The sequence below is a fragment of the Aspergillus eucalypticola genome, assembly GCF_003184535.1.
Source record: "Aspergillus eucalypticola CBS 122712 chromosome Unknown BO83scaffold_32, whole genome shotgun sequence".
Lineage (NCBI taxonomy): Eukaryota > Fungi > Ascomycota > Eurotiomycetes > Eurotiales > Aspergillaceae > Aspergillus > Aspergillus eucalypticola.
Window position 1 is genome coordinate 138322 of NW_020290306.1, and position 27742 is coordinate 166063.

General features: G+C 51.0%; 6 protein-coding genes across 6 annotated transcripts; 4 read left to right on the forward strand and 2 right to left on the reverse strand.

Moving 5' to 3' along the window:
- The first annotated feature begins 8267 nt into the window (after window positions 1-8267).
- Window positions 8268-10635, forward strand: nimT (putative tyrosine protein phosphatase MIH1). The gene is made up of 4 exons (XM_025526196.1): window positions 8268-8901; window positions 8984-9051; window positions 9111-9330; window positions 9395-10635. Exons 1-4 carry the CDS (start codon window positions 8648-8650, stop codon window positions 10521-10523), a joined length of 1671 nt encoding a protein of 556 aa, XP_025383675.1. The 5' UTR covers window positions 8268-8647; the 3' UTR covers window positions 10524-10635.
- Window positions 10636-11580: 945 nt separating this feature from the next.
- Window positions 11581-12538, forward strand: sld5 (putative GINS DNA replication complex subunit Sld5; the record flags this gene model as incomplete). The annotated part of the gene is made up of 2 exons (XM_025529867.1): window positions 11581-11801; window positions 11897-12538. The coding sequence occupies exons 1-2, from the start codon at window positions 11622-11624 to the stop codon at window positions 12536-12538; spliced, it is 822 nt and encodes a 273-aa protein (XP_025383676.1). The 5' UTR covers window positions 11581-11621.
- A 162-nt stretch (window positions 12539-12700) lies between these two features.
- Window positions 12701-15895, reverse strand: BO83DRAFT_440917 (cullin family protein). Its single transcript, XM_025536296.1, has 4 exons — window positions 15645-15895; window positions 15133-15519; window positions 13192-15065; window positions 12701-13140 (listed from the first exon to the last, which is right to left on the reverse strand). Exons 1-4 carry the CDS (start codon window positions 15684-15686, stop codon window positions 12969-12971), a joined length of 2475 nt encoding a protein of 824 aa, XP_025383677.1. The 5' UTR covers window positions 15687-15895; the 3' UTR covers window positions 12701-12968.
- A 159-nt stretch (window positions 15896-16054) lies between these two features.
- Window positions 16055-16916, forward strand: BO83DRAFT_382101 (DNL-type zinc finger protein). Its single transcript, XM_025532156.1, has one exon. The coding sequence runs from the start codon at window positions 16120-16122 to the stop codon at window positions 16693-16695; it is 576 nt and encodes a 191-aa protein (XP_025383678.1). The 5' UTR covers window positions 16055-16119; the 3' UTR covers window positions 16696-16916.
- Window positions 16917-16936: 20 nt separating this feature from the next.
- On the reverse strand, window positions 16937-24830 carry BO83DRAFT_346664 (putative HEAT repeat protein (DRIM); the record flags this gene model as incomplete). The annotated part of the gene is made up of 2 exons (XM_025528787.1): window positions 16937-23335; window positions 23408-24830. 2 exons carry the CDS (start codon window positions 24828-24830, stop codon window positions 16998-17000), a joined length of 7761 nt encoding a protein of 2586 aa, XP_025383679.1. The 3' UTR covers window positions 16937-16997.
- Window positions 24831-25148: 318 nt separating this feature from the next.
- BO83DRAFT_420572 (CwfJ domain protein) lies at window positions 25149-27152 on the forward strand. Its single transcript, XM_025534941.1, has 2 exons — window positions 25149-25334; window positions 25385-27152. Exons 1-2 carry the CDS (start codon window positions 25321-25323, stop codon window positions 27057-27059), a joined length of 1689 nt encoding a protein of 562 aa, XP_025383680.1. The 5' UTR covers window positions 25149-25320; the 3' UTR covers window positions 27060-27152.
- The last annotated feature ends 590 nt before the right edge of the window (window positions 27153-27742 follow it).

The window sequence follows — 27742 nt, forward strand, 5'->3', positions numbered from 1 at the left end:
ACCTGGGGCTTTTTTTACGTCTTATCTCTTATAGCTAGCAGGAGACTAAACATAGTAATCTGATCTACATAAATAGGACTGTGCACAATTGACCACCTAAATTATATATATTACTAGTATTCATGCTGATTGAGATAATAACATAAGAGATGAAATTACTCCATTTTATCCCCTGCTTGCTTTGTGAACAGAACTAAACAAGGAAGCAGCATAATGCAAAGCCATAATGACTGCTGCTGTCATACTCGGTGGTATAAGTAGGGCAAGAACCATATATATAATGGTACCACTACTGGGACTTCCTATGTAAGCACCCTTTTCCATTATGAACAAGTTATAACTATATACTAGTACTAGCAATATGTGAATCGGGCAGAGTTATAAATGATCTGCATATCTACTACAAATGGGATAAATATAGACCAGCAAGTTAGTACATGATGAGCAGTCTATGCTACTATTTGGATAATCACTATAACGCTATATCACGACAAGCCACCTCTACGAGAACATCCTCAGCAGAGCTAAAGACAGTCCGTCTACAAGTACTATATATATTTAAAAAAGCCCTCTATACACCCTTAATGCCACTACTACTGGATATTCTCAAAATTCACCTCAAGTACTTCCTACCTACCTACCAGGTACTCACTTTATTCTCTACCCACAGCATCCAATGTTGTGCGCTTACCAGTAGATCGTGAAAGCGACATTTCGCGCCTCTTAAAACAACAGATGGAGATATATGTCGCAATATTCAACAACAAAATACCACATATGCCCAACAACAACCGTCATACTCATTTTCATTACCGCCTACTCTCAAGTACTACAATCATCTACAATTTTACCCCCTTAGAATAAAACCAATACCCAAATCCCAAATCCAATCCCCTTAATCCCCCCAACCCCAAACCTGCCACGTACCTCCTATACCAACCCACCATAAGATCCACCATTCCTTCCCTTCCCTGCTACGTGCGGACCTTCATAGATTATGAATGGGAGGATAAGGAATCCCTGCATTCTCAATGGACGACTGGGGCCGGCGGCTTAGTCGTCAATGGAGAAGCGACGCATCGATTTCCTCTTACTTGATTATAGAATGCACAAGTATCGATGCTATCGATGATATCCACTGTGTGCTTACAACTTGGAAGTATTCAATATATGATATAGAGTATCTATCCCTTACTGGGGTTGATTGTGGCATGCAGTTATTGATGGGAGTAGTGATATTGATGTTGCTGTACTTTTGATTATTACTTATAGCTAAGTACTGTGGACTCCTGTGAAAAAATTGAATATTATTGGTAGTTCTGTGTGTAAGAGTACTTGATTCATAGACTAAGGAGTTCCTCTACCTAATTGCGGAAGTAATCTAGCACAGAGTGCTCTACAGAATAGTAATCAGAGAGATAGGGATGAACATTCACCTACCTACCAACCTACCTACTAGTAGACTAATAACCGTTAGGAATCCTGCAAGTCAGCGTCAGCAGGAGCAGCGGCATGCCCTATAACCCACAAACCCACAACTCACAACCAAGAGATAACTCACCACCCGTTAATCCCACATACTGACACCTCCTAGCCCAACGGCTACTAGTCTAGCACTCTCCACCCAGCACTAGTCCATACCTCAGCAGTAAGCAATGACAGTAGTAGCGTAGCGAACTGATCATCCAGGGCTGGTATTCTTCAGCACATAGTCAAGTGGAGACGCTTCAGTAGAAAAGCGGGATGGGCTGCTAAGGCATGCATGTGCGGGCTACGCAACGGTTTATAACAGGCCCCAACTCGACACTAGTCAATATGAGCTTGCAGGGTAGTCTAGTAGACTGCCATGGAATGATCTGCCCTAACGGCGTGACTTTCTACTTAGATGGGTATAGACTGCATTCCTGGTGGCGGTAGTTATGATTACTATCGGCATAGTTGACCACATGTCTGAATAAATTGATGGTCCTTGATAAAAGTAATAGGAAGTATTGGTTTTGTTAGAGATTGTGAAATAATTAATTGGTTAAGTGACTTACTATCTTAAGTAGGTAGTATCTATCTTGTAGATTATTGATTGTAGTAAGTAGGTAAGTGAGTATCATGATTGTAACGTTCGAGATGATACCAAGAATGCACGTATTGTACTATAGTTACATACTAAACTTATTCGATTTCTAAGATTATACCAGAGAATTAACTCTAACGACGCCCATCCCGAATAAGGAATTCCTCAAGCTTGGAATTGCCGATAGAGAAACATTTCTACGACTGTCGCTAACTTAGAGCTTAATTAGAAACATGGCGAAAAACTTCACTTCATACTAAACTCTTCTAAACCATAGCAGGGTATGTGTGCCATAGCATGAACTAGAGTCACTACTACTAAAAGAGCAGCACCAATTCCATCCTCCTAGAAACACTAAACTCAATCCCAGAGGGAGAAGCTTATCCTGTATACATGCGGGGTGGATGGCCCATATAGCTATTAGCTACATACCGATGCAAGGGGCGGCGCATGGGTGCATGTATGTTTAATTGGTACCTGGCGTACCTGCAGGAGATATCCTTCGAAGAAACGGGGAATTTCGTGCAGCTAATTGGGACTAAGCTACGAAAGGGAAAACCTTATGATAAAGGTTGAAATAGTAATGGTAGGGCTGGGAAGGGGATAGATAGATATTAGTTTGGATGGGTGGCTGGGGCCCAGGAATGGCGATCATGGATGTGCCGAAACGGTAAAGGTGAGGATATGCTAGATAGACTTGCAGGGGTTATCGTGCGGATTATTGACCCGATATCTTTGTCTTTATTCTCCTAGATAACCTTTCACCCCTGTGTTGTGCGGTGCTGGGGGGGTGTGGATAGTATTGGAGGATTCATTGGTAGGAGTGGGTTATTGATTGATAACTACTATCCAACAGGGTTGTATGGGGTTAAGAGATGTCGCCTTTGGCAAGGGTGCTCTGCTCCTAAAGAAGGGGCAAATATATGCATATGCGATCGATATTATCTTGATATTACTGGGGTCGTGATGTTCACCCCGGATACCTAGATAGCCATGCTTGCATGTTGAAACTCAGGAGATCTAAGATAAGGCCATCTAATTAGTGAGTAGACGATATCTTGCGCCTACATGCAGTCCTCGGTAACATCCCCAGATATGCACTTGGGGATAAGCGCCAGTGAGTGTGGCTAATGCGCTCCTGTTTGGAATAAGCTTTTCTAAGCTCCTGTCTATGGTAGAAAATCAGATAGTCATTTGCATGTCGACTATGCCTTCAACTACACTGCGAGATCGGATCTAGGAGGCAACAACAGGCCAGTTGGTTACAGTGTGAACGAGAACACATGGCCAGAGGACGAAGATCTGGGTCACTAGGCGATAGTTCTGCAGATCGCTTCCCCGATCGTATCTTAGACTCACTAGTTACGGGTCCCAGCACCATCGCAGGTGGGATGGACAAAATAAGGCATCAAAGAGGTGAAAGGGGAATCTCGCCTTGACACAAATTTGGGACAGGCCCGAATCAGTTGTTATAGACCAGAATAGAGAGCCATGGAGAAGGGTTGGGAAGGGGGGAGCAAGGAAGGGCGACAAGAAAGGGACAAGCAAGGCGAGCAACGATGGACAAAGAAGGGAGAAATCTCGGTGATGTCATGGAGTTATTACTGGGTACGGGGGGGATGGTCGCATCGGGGACAAGTCACGGGACCACGCTCTGCCGGTCGCGTCGTTGGGGGAGGGGAGACTCCGGGGTTCCACGGTTCACCACCATTGTTATTGTTTACAGCAGAAGCCAGAACGGAAAGTGATAAACAATGCCAGCCGGGTCATCTGCAGGACTCATCACGAACCAGGAGTATTTCCCCTCCGACCGTGTGGGTGTGGGTGTGGGTGGTGTGCCAGCGCATACATACGCACATACAGTTACAGTGGTGACATGCAGATACCGGAGGGTGCGGGAAGGGAAGGATGGGAGAAGGTTTCATGCAAGACTTTCCCCTCCATGTGACATCACGACTGGTTCCCTCCAATCGACGCGATTCCGGCCAGGCAGATCTGGGAAAGCAAGTTGGGAGCACTCCAGTCCGAACGGAGGGGACAAGAGGGGAGGGGAAGGGAGAAGATAGCATCATCCCCCCATTCACCGTATCTAAATAAAGTTGCAGACAGCCTTTCTGGAGCACGAGCACTTAAGCTGCAGGATTAGCCCAATCAGGGGCCCCATCACCATTTGAAACCCCGCAGCAGCGCTTCCTGCTGGCCTGCCAAGGCTGTTGCTGCTACTGGACCATTTTGACGCGGACCACTAGTAGGGATTGTTGACACTTACAAGAGCGCCCGACGCTGATGCCCGGTCCGCGGACGTGTCTGGGCTGCCTGGCCGACAGATAACAGCGTATGTCATGGCCGCTCAGGTGACGGAGAAGCCCGTCAACATCCCCGACTACTCCACCGAAAGATCCGAGGTAAGTAGGAAAAGGAACACTAACCGGCTTAGCACGGCTCGCTTTTCACGCGGGCGACGGTCCAGATCAGTTCCCGGCGCCTATAATCAAACAAATAGACACTCAGTAGATCCTTCAGCCGCACAAGAACTCCCCCCTCTTCTGCGTCAATCAATCATCTAATTTAATACCTTTAAAAGTGATGTCGCCTTGAACTTACTCTGTACAATCAATGCCTACCCACCTGTCCTCAATAATGGCGGAACCGACTGCCACTCTAGCGATATTGCTTCTGATAGTTCTTGGGGCTAGCGCCCTTCCTGGCGCGTAGACACCGCGGGTGAGCCGCATTTTCCGGCTGTCTTCGCTCAAGGGGGATGATTGTTGTTGCTCAATCGGGACCCTCATGAGCTCTAGCGCTAATACGTTCGGAGCGAGGGAAGGGATCATCATTGGGACCGTCCGGTGTCTCACAGGTGAGGGGCCTCTGGCCTTGGGACAACGGAAAAATGATCATTGTGAATGGTCAATGATGCGATCGCTGCTCGCAGGAGCTTACCGATCTCGCTATTCGTGGCGGTGTAATGGTAACAGCGAGGAGGGCCCCTCTCTTATTCGATCGAGCTATTTTCATGGCCCACGAGGCAGCACTAGCTTCGAGGCAATATCGTAGAGATCGAGGAGGTTGAACCCGAGTGGTGGAGAGCTATACTCCCCATAACTGGCTCGAGGATTGCATGACTCCAGAATGCCGTTTGGCCCCTCGTTGTGGCGGAGAAGGAGTGTATCAGCCAAAGTGACGTCGTCAGCCTCTCGGGTGCGACAGGAAATCCTGCTTCAGCTGGAGTGTACCTTGATCCCCACACCCGGCTAGGTCTAGAGCCGTAAGCTAGACGGCCTCAGCCTCATGGCGTCGACATGGACGGAGCTCTCTGCTGGCGCAATTGCTCCTTGTTGGAAAGCCACTGTCGAGAGCAGCGATAAGATCCCACACGGCTTGCTATCAAAGCACCTTCCTGAGATGGTTGTTGAAAGAAAGGGAGGATATCCCTGGCCAAGTTCTGCAGGAATGTGGGCAGAGTGAGGGCCAACGTAAGGGAATGATGTGAGTGTGAAGAACGGACCACCATGAAGACTGTGCGCAAGAGGGGTTGCGAAAAATCCAGTCTGGAGGGACCATCAGATCTTTTGCTGCCCTGAAGCCCGATTACTGTGTGTGTGCCGTGTGTCTAAAGCAGTCAAGCTGTCCGTAAGAAGAAATACCTGAATGCTCCCTCTCTTATGAAGAGCTGCCAAAGAAGAGAGATGCTGGAGTTGCACAAAATCTAGGTGGATGTGATAGTGGCATACTTCGTCCATGCTGGTCACGGCGGAGGCCGAAGAAGATTCTTCTGCAGAAAATCACTTCACTACGGATGGAAAGTTAAGCGCGTGGCATGCTCGGATCTGAGGCCTCCAGTGGTGCAGTTGCTCTGGCATTACTCAATCCGGCAAAGCCGACATTTTTCCGATCAGAGACGAGGTGTGCATGTGAAGGCAGCGATGATCTAATCAGTCGGTATGTGGGTTTAGTCTGTGATACATGACTTTGCAAGAACATGGCGGGAATGGTTCAATTTTGGCAAGTCTTGATGTAGAGCAATACCTCATGGCATGGTCAGTCGACGGGCGGTAGATACCTGGTAGTTACCAGGTGATTGAAGCTTTACGTATGTATGACAGCTCTACTTCCTAGTCAAGGTTCGCAAATATACCATGGAAACCCCGTTCCTGAGAAATGATACCGGACAAGCTCTTTTTTCCGACTCAGTGGAGCCCAAGTGGAGATTCTATTAGACTCGATCTCTCTTTTTGGTTCTCGGGAATGATGTATAGAGTCGAACACAGAAAAAATCGAACGGCACACACGGGAAGATAATATTATTGATCGGATTTCAGATTTTTATCCCGTCCACTTGCTGCTTTGACTGGTCGATCGGCCGAAAAAAAAATATCCCACTCCATACTAGGTAGATAGTTTGAAAAGATGCCTGGGGTGATCGCATACCTAATTACCTACCCATACCTACCACGACCTAGGACCTTCCAAGTGGGTGTTAGTTCGTCCATCTATTTCCGTCGGAGGCATTGAGCTGGACCTAGATTAATTGATTGACTCAGCCAGGGAGTGAGTCTAAGCCAGGATTGTAATTGGAGGAATGAACCATCGAATACTGGGTAATAGTCAGCCTTGGTCGGAAAGAGAACTAACACGGCGCTTAGCAGGGAGATTGAGTCTTGTCTTGTGTCCCGAAGTAATACCTCGCTGTACTATGCAGAGCGAAAAATGAAAGGGAAAAAGAAAAAAGGCAAATTTGGAACCAACGGTTTCTACAGCAATATTCGGCGAGTTTGTTACATAGGTGAAACCTGTCAAAAAACGAAATACAAAGAGGGGGACCCATAATTTGCCTCCGCAGTTGAGTTAGTAATGGAAAGAAAAGAAGGCCGAAAGAACAGTACTCCGGTACCCTTTTTTCTCCTCTCTTTTCACTTGTTCCGTGAGACAGGCACGATCCATCATGGACCATTTTTTTTCAGCCAGCCCGCCGAGATTGGTAGAGGACTACTAAGACGATAGTGAGCGGGTGAGGCAGTAAGGACGCTGATAGGCGGGGGGTTGCTGAGCAGCGGCTAGCGCTGGTGCTGGCGGCAAGGGAGTCCCGGCAACGAGGGGCGCCCAGAGCCCTAGCCTGGCTGGACTAGTCCCAGTCCGGGTACCTACTTACTCTGGAGATGACTATGCCTGACTCTGGAAGGTCACTCGACAACTTCTATACTCCGTACATACATACATACACATACCCATACCCATACCCATACTACATATACATACAACGTACATAACTGTATGGTATTGGTACCTTTCCTTCCCGAACAAGGAAATAAATCTTCCTTGGTATGCGTATCTAATGTATGTATGTTGGAAGGTACCTACAGCTGTCACTGCAAAAATTCAATATGCGCCCGGAGAGGAAGAGAAAAAAGGGATTTAAAATTGAAGAGAAAAGAGGAAAAGCAACTCACGAATTAACCAAAGTAAGTAGAGCCCGATATGGATACTAGGGCGGCTATTCGGGAATACCAGATAGTTTAGTTAGGAGCAGTAACATAGTCGTCAGTCGCTTCTATTCTCCGGCCAAACCAGAACAGAAAGAAATCAATCAATCCCTTCTCCAAGAATGAAAGAGTCAATCTACTCCTCAATAGGAAACTAGCCAGGCCTTGCAGAGACAGCAAGCAACCAAGCAACCAAGCAAAAGAGCAGGCGGTGTCTTGCCTGGGTTTTTTTTCTGAAGGGTCAAATCCTTTAATGCGGTCATGGACCAAACCGGTTCGACATTGGTTTTCTGACACAGCCTAACCCATCGTCGCTTAAGCTCTACGCAGAGCATCTGGAGATCCCTCCCCACTTTTGCGTTGCCATTGCAACAAGGGCATCCCTTCAGCTTCACTTTCTCCAGACCTTTTTTCTTTCTCTTCCTTCTTTCTCTCTCCCTAGCTAGCTCTTAAACGTCTGCTCTCCACCTTCTTCTTAAGAGCTTCTTTCCCCTGTTCCTCATTCCCATGCTCCGTCGTGTGAGCTTCGCCCAGGCCCAGTCCCGCATTCAGTCCTCTCTACGGTAACTTTCCCCCGACTGCATTAGCGTACCATATCTATGGCCTATCTGCAACCATCCCGTCCCCCTAATTCTTCGCTGTGAGGATGTGCCTTTGCTGATCTGGTCTGCGGTTCTCTTTCTAGCCATCTTGCCCGTCCGACCTGCTTCCTGTTCCAACCCATACCCTTCCCGAAATCACCTTGATCCCCCCCCCACTGGACACCCCAGCTATGTCACTCTAAACCGACGGCTTCGTCACCGAGTAGTGCGGTTTCGGACTAGTCAGTTAAAAGACTTCTCGAAGCCGTCATTACATTCTGCGAAGGTTCGGGATCTGAGACAAGTCGGGATATACTAGGAGGAGTGCAAGGAGCTGGATAGACTACGACGACTACGATTCTACCACATCTGCCGTGTAGTGTATGCCGGATAGATATAGTCCGCACCGTATCTGTCGTCTATTTCTTGGCTACTAGCTATTACTTCACTTGGTCGTCGACTTTTTTGGGTGTGGAATACCAGAGAGCGCGGAAGACTACCATTCTCCGGCAAGAATGGAACATTCGTCCCCGTTGGCTGCCATGCAGCCCCCCTCGGTGATGTTCGGGCATTGCTTTCGTGCAGATGCAACTACTTCCTATACTTCTTTCAGTCCAATGCGTGGACTGGGCCACAAGAATTTCAACTTCAAAGACCTCTCCATGAAGAAAGGCCATGGGGACTATTTTAATGTGAAACCCGTTCGAGGCTCGTCTCCCACGGCTAGCCTCGCCGCGGATCTGTCTCAAAATTTTCACATTGATCAAAGGTTCGTTCTGCCGTTGGGTTCGGGTCTTTGTTCCGAATGTCTGGTCCACCCATGAAGGGATTCACTAACACCCCAGAATTAGTCCGCAGCTGACTACGCCCCGGCGGTCTTTGTTCACTGCTAGTCTGCTCGGGAATAGTAACCGGTGTGGTAAGAGGACACTCCCAATCGTGGTCATAAGAGGGGTGGATTGCTTAACTGTAGAGCAGAGTCTATGACCACACCTCCACTGCCCGCGTCCTCGCCTGCTCCCGCCATGGATATCATGGAAATGTCCCCGTTACCGCATAAGCCGGCATTCGGCCTTCTGAACGAAGCCGAACTTGACTCGCCTAGCCTGGATTCTACAATGGATACTCCGATGATGTCTGCCGCCGCTAGCCCACTCGAGGAATCGCCCCTCGTCCAGCAAAAGGATAGCCTGCAAGAGTAAGAGAGAAGTGCTTGGACGTGACTTTGGGCGATGTGGATCTAATTGCATTTGTGTCTGTAGGAGAAGACGTCCAACATTCTTGCGGCCAAGTTTAGCCAGGAGCAAAGCCCAGACCTTTCAGCTGGGCATGACCAAACCCGCCCCGGAGAGCCAGGCACCACCATTCAAGTTCCAGAGCAAAGGAGGGAAAACATCGCTGAGCGCATCTGCGTCACTGGAGGACATGTTCAACGAGTCACCACAGCGGGAACGGCCATCATTGAGTCGCCACTCCAGCGGAATTCTGATCAATCCCCGACTGAGACCCCAACTTGGAAGCAGTGGGAGCCATGTCCGCGGCAATGGCTCGCCCACGGCGGCTTCGATCCGCAAAAATTCCCACCCGATGACGCGCCCTCGGAAACAGTGCCGACGCTCGTTGAGCATGTTTGAGCACCCGGAGGATATTGTTGTCGATAAAGAGGCTAACTATACTACAAATGCACCACTTCCGTCGATCCCCGACATTGAAGGAACCCCGAGCCTGCAGCTCCCTCACACCTTTTCTGAGGACCAGGCCGATACACTGCCTCGCATCGATAAGAGTATCCTTGTGGAGCTCCTGGATGGCAAGTACAATGATCGTTTCGATAACATCATGGTCGTCGACTGCCGCTTCGAGTATGAGTACGAGGGCGGGCACATCACCGGAGCCGTGAACTACAACGACAAGGACTTTCTGGCCGCCGAACTCTTCGCAAGCCCAAAGCCACGGACGGCCTTGGTCTTTCATTGCGAATATTCCGCCCATCGGGCCCCGATCATGGCGAAGTATATCCGGCACAAAGATCGTGCCTATAACGTGGACCAATATCCGCACCTCAGCTATCCTGACATGTACATTTTGGAGGGTGGCTACAGCGCATTCTTTGCGGAACACCGGACATTGTGCTATCCACAAAATTATGTTGAGATGAGCGCCAAGGAACACGAGTTCGCCTGCGAGCGTGGCCTCGGGAAGGTCAAGCAGAGGTCCAAGCTCAACCGAGCGCAGACGTTTGCCTTTGGTCAGCACTCTCCTCAGATGGAAGACAGTCCCACGGGGAGGTGTCGTAACAACGCTGGTGACCGCAACCGGTTTCTCGGCTCCCCATTCGCCGAAAGTCCGGCATCTGGACGCTTCTCCGGCCGACGTATGCTTTCCTATTGAGTTGGAACATTTCCTTTACTGTACCTGGCACACGCCGTGATTTATGAGTATGATCATGTGCTGCCAACTGCTACCACCTTACGGGCCTTCCTTTGAATTTCTTTTACCTGTCGTTCGACATTCAGATACAGTTTGGCCACTGCGGGTCAATTGCTCCTAGCGTGTTTCTGGGTATTGGCGTCAGAGCGCTTTGAATATTGGGATAGCAGTGGCGTCAACTGTCTCACTGCATCCCACACCATTCGTTTGCTTGGGTTTCTTTCCTATCAATTGGGGTTGGTGCGGTTATTACACGGCCATTCTGATGACGATTGGTTTGACTTACTGGAGTACCTTTTGCTTTACGATCTGAAGACGAGTTATTGCTTCTCGCGACCCGCACCTCACCTTTCGACCGAGTTCGACCCCATTTTCTTGCCATCCGACCACTCCCTTCGGATTTTATTTCCTATGTTTTTTTGACGACCACCTTGATCTTCGACACCATTTCGTGATCGACTTATGATACCTCGCCAGCTGGCATTTCTTTCTGCGACTAATTTCCTATTACTCTCTACCGTCGTTTAATCATCCACCCCGAGCTCCTGTATAAAGCTACGGGAGTGCCACGCTACACGCCGTCCACACAGTACATATCGACATACGGCTCACTCAGGAGATAATCTTGACATGCACGCTCGCTATTGGAAGACAAGATTTGGCATGAAGAAGCCAGAGCTTGCCTGCGAAGAGAATGTTCGTGCAGGTGTACATACATAAACCACGAACCTGGTCGGCTACTGGCCCGACTATAATGTATGGGGGGATTGGAGGTTAAAGGACTAATTTCCTATGTTGGACAATGATGAGATGAACTTTCAAATACATGATTACACCTCGTAAACATCTCGTAGAGGTATTACAAGTAATTGTAGGCAAAGCAGCGGCAGCGATGTACCTCCGCAGCGGACCCAATGAAATCGCGGCCTGTCGCACCTCCGCTCCGCTACCCACAACCCACCCATTCCGTCCATCGCGCTGCTGCTCCGCCGCAAATCTTCCCCTCACCATCCATCACCACCACCAAAACCAAAACCACAAAACATTGATCAATTGACAATGGACATTGACGACATCCTCGCCTCCGTCGACCGCACGGCAGACACATCCACCCCGGAATCCACCGCTCTCGATCACCAATTACTCACGCGCTTCTGGGTCGCCGAGCGCGCCGTCCCCGAGCTCCTCCCATGGCCGACATCCTTAATGGAGCGCATGATGGAGCGCGTCAGACGACAGGTATATATCCCTCCCTCCTCCCTCCCACCTCTCTCTCTACCCCATATACCTTTCCCATACAACCCACCCACTAACACATACAAATAAAACCAAAGATCGAATCCATCGAAGACCTCGCCGCCTCCTCCACCGACCCAATAACACACCACCAAACCTCCTCCACCTCCGCAGCAACAACCAACCTCACCCTCTCCATCCTCCAATCTGACCTCTCCCGAACCCAATACCTAATCCGCTCTCTCCTCCGCCAACGTCTATCAAAGCTCACAGCGCATAGCATGCACTACCTACTTCTTATCTCCCGTCCCAACAACACACAACCTCAATCGCAACAATCGCAGACGGATTCCTCCAGACCGGAGGACTCTATTCCCGAGCCACCATCCACGGACGATACAGATGTTATAAGTCCCTTGTCGAAGGAGGAAGTAAGCTTCCTGCATGCGCATCAGACGCTACTGGCGGGTCATTATGGAGCGTCGTTTTTGAATTCGTTCCCCCCGCAGTTGAGGAGATTGGATGATAATGCGGGTGGGACTAGTATGGTTCAGGGACCGGATGGGAAGGAGGTTGTTTTTGTGAGGTGTCTTGTTGAGGAGGTTAGGGTTGTGGTGCCGCCGGGGGATGGGGTCGAGGTGGAGGTCGAGGGGACGGTGTTGAGGATGGGGGAGGTTTGGGCGGTTAGGTGGGAGGGGGTTAGGGGGGCTTGGGGGAGGGGGGAGGTTGAAGTTTTGTAAAATCGATTTTGTGGGGATGAGGTGGAGATAAGTTGGAGGAGGGGGGGGATTGCATTTCGAGGCGTTGGGTGGGGGATTATACCTTTGCATATATATCACATATACCTGTTTTCTTTTTATCTGATGGTGTGGATGCTACGCTTCTTTAAAGTCTTGCACAGTCTCAGTATCAATCATCAATGCATCATCACTCATCACTGCATATCACTTCGCTCGTCCTGATGCACCACCACCAATGTAAAACATCCGCATCAAGTTAATAAAACAACCAACATCTATGTAGGCTGAAACGCTTTCATTCCGTGTCCATACCGTGCGCCATCGCCGCTCAAGTCCAAGACCATTCATGCTCAGTATGCTCAACGCCACCGATGAAACAAAAGGAAACAACCGTGAAAATGAATAGAAAACCAGCAGAGAGGAAGATTGGCTACGCCACATATCCGTACGTAGGTGGATCCTCTTCAACTCGCTCGAGATACTCGCGATCAATCAAGCTCTCAATGCGCTTTTTGATCATGTTGACGTCTGGGACGAATCGTGCGGATAGCTGAGAGAGCACCTCGGTCATGAGTTGCGAGTGGATTAGTGTTTTTCGTTGTCTGTAATATTGTTAGTGGTGGGTCGCTAGCATGTATAAAGAGGGGGCGTACTTCATGATTCTGACAATGGCAGCCTCGATGCTGGCTCCGCGCTCCTCACTCATCTTCTTCTCCGTCTCCTTGCGCTGGTCCTGATTCTCCACCTTGTTGGCGCTGCCGCTGACAACACCGATCCGGACCTTCATGAATGGACTCTGGAACTCGTTGTTGAAGACGAATTTGTCTGTAGGCTTGACGTCCTTGCTCATGGGATCTTTCTTCAGAACACGGGTCTTGGGTGCAACGGCCAGGGATTGCAAATTCCGAATCAGATCGTGGTCGGGAATACGAGTGCGTTCTTGGATCTCGGTGTAGGTGAGAGACTCGCCCGCGGGCACATCATTGAAAAGCAGTAGAATGATCATAGCGTAGGTAGAGACATTGAGTTCGTGTCGCTGGACCTTACCATTGGCCCGTTGGAATGTTGCGCGGATATCGGCCGTGCCCATGCTGGCTTGCCACGACAGCTTGCGGCCATTGTGCTTGCCAAGGTAGAACTGTTCGAAGCTTTGCTTGACGCTGTCGACCTCCTTGGGAAGGATAGGGGGTAGTTGAACCTCGTCATTTCTGGCGTTGGACATGATCTCCATGGGCCACATCGTACTGGTGAGCACGTTGATGTCCAATTCAATCCGCTTTTGGTCGGGGTCGCTGGACTGTCGCATGTGTTCCTTGTAGCTCGATGTCAGATCCTCAGAGATGGTCATGTCCTTGAACATGGACTCCAGGCGCTGTGTGAACTGGTTGCCCACTTCCATCTTCATTTTCGAGATCATCTGTCGCTCAGCATCCATGCTCACGGAACGCTTCATCAGCAGACGGCGAGAGAGATGCTTCTTGTAGTATGCCTCAAACATATCCTTGTCTTTGATGTAACGCAGAAGCGTGATTCCGTTATCCAGCAAAGTATCAATCTCGGAATCTGTCTTGCCCTTGATGCCCTTCTTCAGATTCTCGTCGAAGAATAGAGAGAGGTATTCAGAACTGCGCGAGTCTCCACCTTGCGACAGGTTGATGAACTCCGAGAAGCTGCTGGTTATCGCGCTCTGCAGGACTTGATCAGACTCGAATGCATTCTCCCATATGTTGTCAAACTTTTGCTTCAGACGCAGGATATCGTCCACCCATTTGATGGCAGCCACCGTCTGTTGGTTCACGGGTTTCTCTGCTGGCTTCTTTTCACCAGGTGCCGGCTTCTTGCCTGCAGCAGTGGCCGAGACTTGCGATGCAATTGCAGAGGCATTAATTTCCTTGCCCATCTCGACGATCCGCCTCTGCACGGCAGTAGTCAAAGGGGTCTTCTTGCTGTCGACTCGTGCGCTAAGCACGTAAACACTTCGTAGATTGTCGATGCGATCATTGTCCAGCATGGTTCTGACACCGGTGCCCTCGAGCTTGACCACCTCGGCGATGTTGTTCTTTATCAGTTCATTATCGAGGACATCCTTGATCTTCGTCTTTGAGAGTGATGACAGCGTGTCAATACACCTCTCAGTCTCTTCTGAGAGACGCTCTGTGGCGACCTTGCAAAAGGTTGCAGCATCACCGGTCTCTAGCAATCGCCGCCCCTCAGCCTGGTAAAATTTCTTGCTGGCTTCCAAGAACGCCGGCTCAAAGACAGTGAGGTACAACTTTGTTGATTCCTCCTCTGTAATAGTCTCGTAAAGCCCCTCCAGCATATACACGCAGTGTCTGATCAAAGGCCTGTCGATAATATGCCCAGACCGTTCCAGTTGTAGCATGAACAGCACAGTCGACTCCAATACATCGTATACGCTCGTACTGGTGTCCGATCGAATGGGAGCGCGAAGCACATGGTCTCGAAACAACGCCATTGATGCCACATAAATGGATGGCTTTCGGTGGTCCGTCGACATAACACGGTCCTGATGGATGAGATTATCCTTCAGTCAACGCGGATTCAGTGCAGATGAAGGAGGATGGTACACTTACCATATACATAAGAACATCCGTGATCATTTTCATACATAGCTGATGATCCTCCCAAGCTTCCTTGAGCACTGCCAGAAATCTCTCTCCTGCATCTCGCCTCTCATTGGCCTGGTCTTGCGCATCTACCAGCTGCTTCGCCAGCAGCAGACTCGGCGAGATGGCCCCGGTCACCAACTTGTGGACTTCTGTATCTAGCCATTCACGTTCCAGTTGTTGAATCCGTTCGTACAGTTCCGTTCCACGCATTCCCAGGACGATGTTGTAGGACTTGCGATATATCTCCTCGAACGACAAGGCCGAGGCATCTTTAGTGTGGATTTTCTTCAGCGAGCTAGATAGCTCCGCCCAACTCGTTTCGAAATCGTTGGTTTTGCTCCCTGCCATGCCCTGATGTTGCTCTCATTAGCATACCGAATTGCTAAACCCAATTTCGTATCGAACGGAACTTTGCTCCGGGAGGGACACCACAAGCTGTAGGCCATAGAAGAATGTAAATGAAAAAGAAAACCTACCCTGCGCGGAGCACGAATCTTATTCCTTGCGCGTAAAGACATATTTGCAAACTCCAGCAAATATCATCCAGCTCGACAGATGATTGACAGCTCTGATGCGCGGGGCAATCCTCGCCGCACAGAACAGTGACGTATCCGGACGCTCAAACAATGCAGCCAGACGAACAGCTAGATTATCGGTTTGTATCCCAAGTATCCACCAATTCAACAATCAAGGGCTTCGCCACACTCATCGATGCATCGCCTCCTTCACGGTCGAGGGGATGGCAAGAGGAAGAGGGAGAAGTAACAGAGACGGCGAGACCGCGGAGGCCCGAGCTGGAACAACGAAATTCCGGCGCAAACTCCGGCTTTCCTCCGTCATTTGGACGGAGTACTTCTCTCGGATTCTTCAGTTCATCAACTCTCATCTTCATCTTCATAAATATACCTACCAATTCCTCATCTATTCACTAATCACTTACAACTATACATCATGCGCTCATTCACCTCCCTTCCCCGCGGTCTCCGCTCTCTTCAGTCCGCTTTCCCCCGCGCTACCATCACCCGCGCCTCTCAAACACCCTCCCGGCCATTCACTCAGCTCCTCCATCGCCAAACACCAACACTTTACTCCCCGAAGGTCACTACACACCTCGCAACCACCAGACTCAACTCTTCCTCAGCGAAACCTCTTACGGACCGCTCCGTCGACGCATCCACCGACGCCCAGAATGAAGAACAGAACCGTCTTCGCCGCGAACAGGAGCCCGCATACCAAATCACATTCACCTGCAAGCCATGCGGAGAACGTTCCTCACACCGCATGTCCAAGCACGGATACCACCGCGGTACGGTGCTGATCAAGTGCCCGTCCTGCGATGCTCGCCATGTCATAGCCGACCATTTGAATATCTTCTTCGACAAGAAGAGTACCCTTGAGGATATCTTGGCCCGGCAGGGCGATAAGTTGACTCGTGGGTATGTGGATGGCGACATGGAATTCTGGGATGATGGGAGTGTCAATAAGAAGGAGGGTGGAGGTGAAGGAGAGGAGGGCAAGTCGGCTTAGACTACTACACTGTTGACTCGGCTATGCATTGTATTTGGGGTTTGGAAAAGTTGATGAGCGTTTGGCGTCCTGGTTGGGGTTGATATCAATCATCATTGGAATTGGAGTATGTACACTCTGCTCTTGGGATATACATTGTACTTTTTATAGATGGGGTAGGTGGAAGATGAAGTGAAGACAAAAGAATCATATGTACGATAGATAGACAGCTCATCTCAAACATGATCGATCTCCTATTCTCCCAACGCCGTGCGATTTTGGTATAAACAAACCCTTTATATGCAACATGCAACGCTATTCCACTACCAACCGCGTCTCTTGCTGCGATGCTCCGCTCCCTTCTCCTTTCTCTTCTCGCGCTTGCGGTCGTTTCGCCGTCTCTTGTCCTTCTCATAGCGCTCCGGTTCGGTGACGGCTTCGATCCGTCGCTTGACACGTCTGTCTTCACGTCTCTCCTTGATGGAATCGTGCACTTGCGCCATGATTTGCACGTACTCGGTCGTTCCAAGCTTCTTCTGCAAGATGTCCAGAACCTCGTGGCAGTTGGAGACCAGGCCCTTGTAGGTCTCACGGAAGACCTCGTCTGAGGAGCGAGGAGCTGGGATACTGGTATCCGTCATGTGCTGCAGAGGGAGGAGGATGACGGGCAGGGAACCACGGATCTGTTCAACTTCGAGATGGCGGCAGAGCGAGGCAAAAAGACCGATGGAAGCGGTCTTCGGAATCAAAGATTCAGCCCGCGTGGTGAGCAGTTCTCTGCGTAGGATGGAAGATGTCTGCTCGAAGATGTAGTGAATGGCCGTCTTCGTGGCGCCGGTTTCACGTCCAGCCTCGTCCTCCGCCTCATCCTCGCTATCGCTGGCGTCTGAGTCAAGTTCCTTGTTGCCGGTCTTGGCGAATTCAAGGCCGTTCTGAGCGCAGCACCGGCCGAGGAAAATAATGTTGCGAACCGACTGCATGGCGAGCTCCTCGCTGACTGCCGGGGTGCGAAGAGAGCGCAAACTGGCACGGATCAGCTGCAGCATGGCGTCCTTGTCAAGCGACAATCCCATGGAACCAGCCAACGGAATTGAACCATATCCATTTGCAGCATTGTTCTTGGCCAGGTCCGCAAGCCATGTGCCGACGAGATTCGCTGCGCAGGTCTTGACCCAGGCGTGAGGGTAAAACAGGCATTCGCGGATAGCGGCCCAGAGCTTGGTGCGCTCCTTGGCCAGCGCGATCGCCGGTACTGACTTGCAGAGCTTGGTATAGAGCTGAAGGGAGAAGTAAAGAGCTTGCCAGTTTTCAGTCTCCTCGGCCTTGAGGACAGGTTGCATGATAGCCAGGAGCACATCTACGACGAAGCGGGCCTCTTTGTCCTTTTCAGTGCCTTCCACTTCGAAGTAGATTCTCATAGCTTGTAGACCGGTACTGGTGAGAAGCATGTTGTCCGTTTGCTCCAGCCAAGAATGAAGAGGCGTGAGCATGGCCTTCATCTGCTCCCGGTCTGCCCTAGTGTAAAGCTCTCCCAGTAGGGTACCCGCCATCTCCCTGCACTCAGGCGCGTCGTCATTCGCCATCACCATGACCACCGGAAGGAAGAAGGTGCTGACAATGTCTTGCGCCAGCTCGTCTCCAGTCTTAGACAGCAGCATGTGAATTGCCTCCATGACTGATTGGCGACCGTCCTGGTGCTTGTAATCCAAATTCTTGGCGAGGAAGCTGAGTTGTTTGGTCCAGCGATTCTTGGCTTGCGGGTATTCGATCAAGAAGTGAATGTAGGTACCACGAGCGAGGTCCCGGGCAGCACGAGTCTGGTTCGTAACCATCATGGTAGCGATGCTATCCATCAGTTCGTACACTTCAGGAACCACAAACTTCCTTGCCATAACAGCCCGGATGAAGTTGAAGGTGACACCTTGGCGGTCAGGCTCTTCGATGTCGGCGGTAACTCGTTGAAGAAGGTATGCAAGATGTCCGTCTCTGAGCTTGGTGCTCTTTCTCTCTCGGAGCATAGCCGATACCAACTTCAAAGATGCCTGCGCAGCCTCCGTGTTCGTACTCGGGGCCTCCTTGATCACCTTCACTGCTTCGGTGAAATAAACGTGAGAGTTGCTGTCAAGCTCGGGGATCGGGAGCTTGATGATGGTTGACAAAAGACGGAGAGCCGAGATCTTCACTTCTTCGTGTGCCTGTACCAGCGAATCGCCAATGATTGGAATGAATCCCTTTACATTAGCCGGCGTAAGCAGGGAGCCGAACTTGCTCAGAATTGCACGCAGAACATCGAGAGAGAAGCGCGTCAACTTGTGGATGTAGGAAGAAGTAGTGCCCTTCTTCTCACCCCGCTTGGACCCGCGTAGGTCGATCTCCAGGTTCTCGGCCTGTTGAGACTTGGGGGCCTGTGCCTTGACCTGCGCCGGTGCACTGTACGTCTCCTTGACGACTTCATAACAGAAGACAAGAATATCGCGACTTTCGACACCAGGGTTTCTCAAAAGACCAACGCCAATTCTCCGCAAGAGCTCGTCGACCTTTCTCACAATGTTGGAGGTAAGCTTCTCTCGAAGAAGCGATTGAAGCGGCCGGACCAGGTTAGCCAGATTTAGCACTGTGGAGTTCTTCGCTAGAAGCTCCATGGAGTCGAAACTCTTGCTGCTTTTGACTTCCTTCATCTTACTCACGTATTCCTCGGCTTCCTTCTCCTGGCCAACTGTGCCGAACGTGTCATCCATGACAATAGCACTCAAGTCGGGCAAGCAGTAGTCCAGGTCACCCTGCTGGAAATCATCTGTCGTCGCCACGAGCATCGAGTGGACTGTGAATGACAGAACGTGAAGCTGGTAACCCTTGGTAAGAGTAGTCCGAAGCTCCTTCAGGATGTAGCCGAAGTACGATGGGCCCAGCAAAAGGGCAATGTCGTTCAGGGTTTTCCGAGCAGTGTCCCGAGTTTCCTGGGTACGACTCTTGAGGATACTGCATACATCCAAGAGGACAGGTGGGAGACGGATGGACATATCGTCCTCGGGCAACAGCTTGAGCAGCTTGATCGTTGTGACCGAAGCGGGCAGACGCAGACTCATCTGTGTCTCGTTCTTGTGGTGGATGAAATCCGTCAAGAAGGGGGTAAAGTTTGTGGTCAGCTCAGTAGCAACCTTGGCCACAGATGGGATAGACCGAGCAAGTGTAGAAACAGGGCTAGAGGTCTCAAGCCCGTCCATTCCATCCTTGGCCGCCGCTTTGATCGTCGTATGCTGGTTCATGGCATTGGTCAAGGCATCAGCCATCTTGCCTAGGAGTCTAATGATGTTCTTCTCCATGTCGGACTTGCTCTGCATGTAACCGCGGTATCTCCGGAAGATAGCCCTGAACTGGTTCCAATCCAGCCATTCTGCAAGGGCTCCGATAGTTGTCACAGCTTCCGCGATGAGGTTATGAGTAGCCTCGTCGGCTTCCTCATCAAAGACAAAGTGCTCATTGAGGGGAATGAAGATCGTGCTGATGTTCGAAGCCTGGATGTTTCCTTTGGCAGCCTCGCTGGCAAGACGGCGAAGCGCCCGCAGACGACGATGCTGCTGAATGTGGAGAACATTGTTGAAGAAAGACGCTTCTTCATCGTCACCGACAAGCAAGACGTGCATATCCTGAACATTAGGTCGCTCTGGGTTCAGCTTGACAAAGTAACCAAGGGCAGTGATGAACTCGGATCGAATGAGCTCAGACTTCTGGCGAACGCCGCTCTGCAGAGCAGGGAATAAGACGTCTGCCACCAGAGGCTCGAAAGCCTCAACATCATTGAGAACTGCCCGTTCCATGAATCGACGCAATCCAAACGAAGCGCTTGACCGAATCGAGAGTTCCTCCTCATCCTTAACCTGGTACAGCATGTTGTAGAGAAGAGGGCGCCACTGCTTGGCATTGAGCTTCTCCCACAGGTTCTCATTCACCTCCCTGAAAGCTGACAGACGGCGGTCATAGTCCACCTCGAGTCTCTTAGTAGACATGGAGTTGAGGTCCTCGCAAAGGGCAGCGACATGAACAAGCTCCTCATCGCGTTTGGCGAAAGCAGTAAAGACACGGGCCAAAACTTCTCTGTTGGCATTGTCCCTGAAATAATCGAACATCGACGACACTGCTTCGAACACTTCTTGCGACAGATTAGCATCCTCCTGCGGGTTGAAGAGGGGCAAGAAATGTTCCAAAGATTTTAGCAGGCCAGACTTGGTTCTCGGAGAGACGCGGTCTGGAGGCTGACGGAGTAGATAAGTAGTGATGCTGATAAGACTGGTTGTCTCCTCCGAGGACTCAACGCACGGCGCGAGCAGAGACAGGGTCTGTACGCCAGAAATCAGGAGGGGCCGGGAAGGACCGCGCTTGAGGAGCCTGCCAAGATGAGACAAAGTGTGCTCGATATAAGGCGACAAGACCTCGGAACGAATTTCGTCGGCAGGGATATCGCTCAACTTTTCCTGCTCTTGAAGCTCCTTGCCAGTTGAGAGATTGATTAGTGGCACTAGAATCTCGTCCATGACAAAGACCTTGACTTCATCACGGGCCGAATCGACACCCAGGCAGTCCACGACCTTCTTCAGCAGAGCATCGTTGTATTGGACAAGGTAGAATGATGACTTAGGAGCAGAGGCCCAGACATGGAACAACTTGAGGAGACCTGACACACCCTGAGCCGTTTCGGTTGCAAAGTTCTCGAGCCTGGGGTTAATCACGTCCTCATAGATTATGCGCACGTAGGACGACCAATCCTGATCCTGAGTGTTGGAGAAGATAAGCTCCAGACAACGGATACATGTGTGTCGAATATTGCGCAAAACGGTTAACAAACGACCCTCTGGCGAATCGGCAGCGGGTGCCTGGTCCTTTTCAATCTCGCGGCATGCCCGAACGAGACAGTAAAGAACAACCTGCATAGACTTCTCTGCGTAAGGGACCATCCGGCTTTGAAGCGTCTCGAAAACGGTTTCAATCATCTTCAACAAACCAGTCTGGCGTCTAGGGCTGACAAGTTCTTGTTCGAAAGCTTGCTGATTGACCTGGTTGTCCTGGACCAAATCAAGTTCTCCAAGTGCTCCGAAAGAAACCTGCATGAAGATCTCGAATTCCTTATCAGGCAGCTGCGACAACGTTCTGAGGACAGCCTTTCTGCGGCCGGCTTGGCCTGCCTGACCAGAGCTTGCACCAGCCTTCGAGATCATGCGACCATACAGAAGCCGGAGGAGAACAGGAACAAGCTCGACCCGGTGGGCTTCTTCGATCAAATTATCGTCACCTCCGATACGGACGAATACAGAGAGCTCATCCTTGAAACGTGACTCATCCAGAATGTTCAGAAGATTCTCTTGGTAAGGGGTGATGCTCGCAGACTTCCAGGTGAAAAGAGCTTTGAGTGCAGATTTTTGGATCTCTGAGTTACCGTGGCACAGCAAGCCCATGAGGGCTTCATGGACCTCTGGTGCCTTGTACAGCACACGAGGGTTAATGAATTTTCCAAGGAGAGCGAGGAAAGACAGCCGATCATGGAAGCCCCAAGGAATATAGGAGTCGGCAGTGTCAGAATCACCACCAGTAGGAACATCTTCCTCGTCACGCAGAGCCCAAGAAAGGAACAATGGAATGACCTGGCGAGACTTCTTCTCAGCAATGTTCGGTACGGCGTTGAGAACACGCAAAGCCTGTGTCCTCGGCGATGCCGGAATGACGCCGGTGAAGGTGTGGTCCTTCTCAAATCCTTCAGCCAAAGTCGTAGCCGGACTCTCCGGGTTTTCGAAGTATTTAGAAGTAATGTCTTCGATTTTGGCTGCATTGGAGCAAGTGTAGTGTCCTCCGACATAGGACTCGGGGTCCTCCTCCTCCGCATCTGTCGTTGCGTCGCCCGACCCTCTCTCATGGAGCCACTGGAAGGCCAAGTCTGAAACTATCTTTTCGCCCTCGGGGTTTTCGCACATCGACTTCATGGCAGCAGCAGCATCGTCCCACAGAGGCGCCATTTTCTTGGACAACAAACCAAAGCAGAAATTGGGAAGCAGTCTAGCCATCCATCTGCGCGAAATGACCTGCGGGTAAGCCAGTGCAAGCTTGCGCACATGCATTGCCAAAACCCTAGCGCTCTGCAAGGTCAACGGGCTTTCCTCGATCTCGATTGCCAGAGAGACAAGTTCGGCGTCTTCTTTAGAAGCCAAGATGAGTTCACGCAAAATCCTCAAGGACAACAACCGCAGCTTGTGGGAGGGACCGCTGAGATTGGATATTAAGACTTCCGCAAATTCTTCGACGGCTGAGCCCTTAATGTCGATATCCTTATTGCACGCTGAGATGTAGTCTAACGTGGCCTGGAGGAAGACCGGGAGGCGAGAGTATTGCGCCGCGACCTTGCTAATACGGTCCCAGAGAGTCTTGTCGAGTTCGTTAGCAGTCGTCGCAAGTTCCACATAAGTCTTGAACCCTTGGCCCAAGAAAAGCTTGGCTGTAGCGGATGTATCAGTATTCTTCTGCTTTAATACGCGAACAAGATGCCTATGAAGAGTGCTGGTCATTTCGGGTATGAGGGACGGTTCCGCTGAAAGCGACAAGGTGCTGGGGAGTTTGGCGTATGCGCTGAGTAGAGTAACTTCGGTATCATTGTGGTCAGACTTGCTGAAGGTGTCTTTGACCCGGGATTTCCAGGAAGCAGGACAAGTGATGTAGCCAGGCTTGGAGACCTCAGACGTGATGCAACCAGCCTGGTTCAGCCGGAGCAATGCCAGGCAAAGGTCGTGCTCGTGATCTTGCCATGAATTATTGACAAACTTTTGAAAATAGGGAAGGACAACACTGTGGAATCTCTCCGGTCCCCATTCCGAAAATGTGGCACAGAAACCGAGGAAGTGCGTCGAAAGTTCGTCCTTGCTCACAGCGTCCATGATCGAGCGCATGAATGGCAGCATCTCATCCATAGGAGACACTTGTAGCGCATAGGCGACTGCGGTAAGAAGCTGTGGGGTGGCTTCGGCGTACGCACTAGCCGCACCTGCAGCGTTCTGGAGCAAAAGGAGCAATGTTTGATGAACGGGCTTCCAGTTCTTGACCCTGGTTCCCTTGCGAGTCGCAATACACAGGAAAATCAGCCGGCAGCATGCATTGGCGTGCTGCTTCTCTCCTTTACGGCAGTTCTTTTCGATATACGTTTTGATGAGATCAAGAATCGGCTCGAAGGTGTCGGGTGTGGTGCAATGGATGATGTTGATCACGACTCCACTAGCAACGTCCAGTCCCAAACTGCTCCGTAAATCGTCGCCGGTCGAGATATGGTCCAAGATACAGCTGAGAATGTCGGCTCCGTTGGAGTGAATGCCGTACTTGACACCCTTGATGGCGTCGGCAAACATCGCCATGAGACCCTCCTTGTACATCTCCACATTGTTTCCGTCTTCGGCAGCCTGGCGTAGGTCATCGAGTAGGAAGGACACGGCGCGCTGGAGGGGAGTTGCATTTTTGTAATAGACTAGGCCGGCCTTGCGGATAAGGAAGGACATGGACTCGGCGGCGAAGCGGGCAACAAACGACTTTTGGCGCTCTTTTCCGAGGTACGGCGTCATGATACCCAGAAGCTGTCTAAGATCGGGCACTAAAAGCCGGGAAAGGAACTTGAAGATCCAGGCCAAACAGCTGAAGGACCACTCGACGACCTCGACATCGGAATGGCTTGCGGCAACGGACGCCACCAGAGTGACCGCTGTCGCGAAATGTTTCTCGAACCTAACGCCCAAATCCCTTGCGAACTGAGCCATAAGACCCAGCAGCGGCTCCATCGACAAACTGTCCCTCTTCTCAATGAACTCCACCAGCAGGCTCATGATCTTGTCCTCATGGTACAGAATCTGGGCCAAACTCTCGCACAGAGGGTTCACCTTGCGGACAAAGTGGACGAAATTATCCGACAAATTCAACTCGACCCAATGCTCGAAGGCCGACCGGAAGTAGGACGAGGTCTCATCGGCTTCTTCCCCAAAGCTGGGTCGGCGCACACGATGGATAGGGTCGATCTTCAACTTTGCGACACGCTGGGAAAACGGCTCGAATCGATGCGACTTGGTCGTCTCTGTGCCACCCTTCACGCGCTTCACGGGCTTAGCCCGTGAAGACGACGACGCTGCGACCATCCTGTTATATGATGGCGACGACACGAGCAGCGTCGTTACAATTATTCGTCAAAAGTCAAGGTGTGGATATCTCCAACTCTCCTCTCTGCCTGTGTAATAGTATAGACAAAAAAATTCATCGGGGCCGCGGCAACCTTGTTCCGGTGCGGAGATTAGCTCACCGCCCGGCCTTATGCAGCGTCTGCTCTAGCCACATCAGGTTAGGTTTACATCACGTGCACTGCATGTGGCCCAAGCTCCTCGAATCCATTTTTGGCGATTTCGGCATAACTCGAATATTCCTCGTTCAATAGCATCAGTTGGTGGAGCAAACGCGCATTGGCATACATCTTTGGATCTCTTTAGACTTCTATCAGGGATTTTTATACCATATCGTGACCCTGACATATACCAGTTGCAGCGACAGACACAATTCGAACATCTCACCCTAATATGTTAAAGCTGCTTCTTGCATCATAGTACTAGTATCCGTGATATTCCCTTCTCCAACATGGCGTCGAAAATGTAAGTCTACCTCACTCACTCTTCGGAGCACTTTACTAACTCCCTCCCAGAGTCGTCATTGGTGACGTCAACTGTGAGCTGCAAGACGTCTTCACCAAGCTCTCCAAGCTGCATATCAAGCAAAACTTCTCCTTCGCCATCATCGTCGGCGACCTCTTCGGCGACTGCTCTACAGAGCATGAACTCGAGCAGATCAGCGCCCTGCTCCAAGGCAACATTGTCGTGCCTCTTCCCACCTACTTCACACTGGGCAGCCGTCCTCTCCCCACGCGCATCATCGAGGCCATCGAATCCAAGGACGAAGTCTGCCCAAACCTATACTTCCTGGGCCGCCGCGGCACCCTCAAGACCTCCGAAGGCGTGCGCCTCGTCTCCCTAGGAGGCACTCTCGACCCCGAGTCCAAATCCTCCGACAAATACCACCCCTCCTACACCGAAGCCGACGCCCGCGCCCTCTACGGCGCCCACCAGGCCGACATCCTCATCACCCACCAATGGCCCAAGGACATCCGCATCGGCTCCAAAGCCCCCTTCCCCGACACCACCGACACCCCCCCAACAGAAGTCCAATGCATCGCCGACCTCTGCTCAACCCTTAAACCACGCTACCACCTCTCCTCTTCCAGCGCCTTCTTCTGGGAACGCGAACCCTTCTTCCACCTCCCCACCGCCGACACCGACAACCCGGACGCCAAACCCCTCACCCGCTTCATCAGTCTGGCAGCATACAGCAAAACCACCAAAACCAAATGGATGTACGCCTTCACCCTCGACCCCAAAGCGCCCCCAGCCTTCACCATCCCAGCGGGCACAACCGCGGCCCCCTTCGCCCCCATCCCCACCAAACGCAAACCCCTCCAATCCCAACGCGACTCCTACCACCGCTTCGCCGTCGACGACGACGACAACCGTCCCCGCAAAAGACGCGCTCGTGCGCCCCCTCCAGGCCCAGACCAATGCTTCTTCTGCCTCTCCAACCCCAACATCGCAACCCACCTCATCACCTCCATCGGCGACGAAGCCTACCTCACCACCGCAAAGGGCCCCCTCCCCACCTCCAAAACCTTCGCCTCTTCCTCTCTCAACTTCCCTGCTCACATGCTCATCATCCCTTTCTCCCACTCCCCCACCCTCTCCAGCATCTCAGACCCCACCTCCAGACAATCCACCTACGCCGAAATGCACCGCTACCGCTCCGCCCTGCACTCCATGCTACGCCACCGCGCAAACAACTCCCTCGGCGCAGTCACCTGGGAAGTCTCCCGCGGAAACGGTATCCACATCCACTGGCAATTCCTCCCTGTGCCTGCTGATCTCGTGCGTCGAGGTCTCGTCGACGCCGCATTCAAAGTCGAGGCCGAGAACCTGAAGTATCCGAGATTCGAATCTCCATCTCAACCTAATGATGGTGATGAGAGCGCCGAACCGGGTGACTTCTTCCGCGTGTGGATTTGGGAGCCCCCGCAGGCTGCAGCTGAAGCTGAGGCTGAAGCTGGGAAAAACAGTGAGAAGGGTGGTGATAAAGGTAAGGAGAAAACGCTCCTCCTGCCACTTAGTCCGGACTTCCGGTTCGATCTTCAATTCGGACGCAGAGTCATGGCGAAGTTGATGGGGTTGGAGAAGCGCATTAATTGGAAGGATGATGTGCAGTCTGTGCAGGAGGAGGAAGCGGATGCAGAGGCGTTTAAGGAGGCATTCAAGGAGTGGGATTTTACGTTGGAGTAGATAACTACTGCTATCTTTCTCTAGGATATATACTACTGGAATTTGGTACTCGGGTGAGTGACTTGGATTTTGTGTGGTGTTATGTACTATTATATCAATGGAATATTTAGCTGAGATTTGAGCTTGGTTTCATATACTTACTATTGAGGATTGTTCCATAGTACTTAATAGATTTATGAAAGGTTGACTGCATATACTTTGGAGTACTACCGAATCAACGGATTTGTATTCTCTCAAAAGGTCACTCTAAAGCCACTGGGATAACCCTATCCAGGCATGACAGGTGCGGTTCGTTATACTGTCTATCATTTGATTCAAAACATACATCATGCAAAAAGGGTTCGGTTTGGTTGGGTCATAGCGGGCCGGAGATACGAAGGGTAGAAACTGTATATACAAGCGGGATGAAGAGGAAAGGGTACTAGTCACCAGGGCACCTGGTGACGAAGCGAGAGGTGCTCTAGAAAACAAGGGATGCCGGATAAGGCATCACGGATCTAGCCAATGGATTTGGCTGTTGCGATGTGGCTTGGAGCCGTTTGCTTGGACTTGCAGGCTTGTTTAGAAGCCTGCTTTGACGCGTGAGTGTCAACATGTCCATCACGCTGCTCCCATGGATGGGCATTCCAAGCACATGCAGGAGGGTCAGCATCGGTCACGAGACTAATTGCTGGAAGTACTGT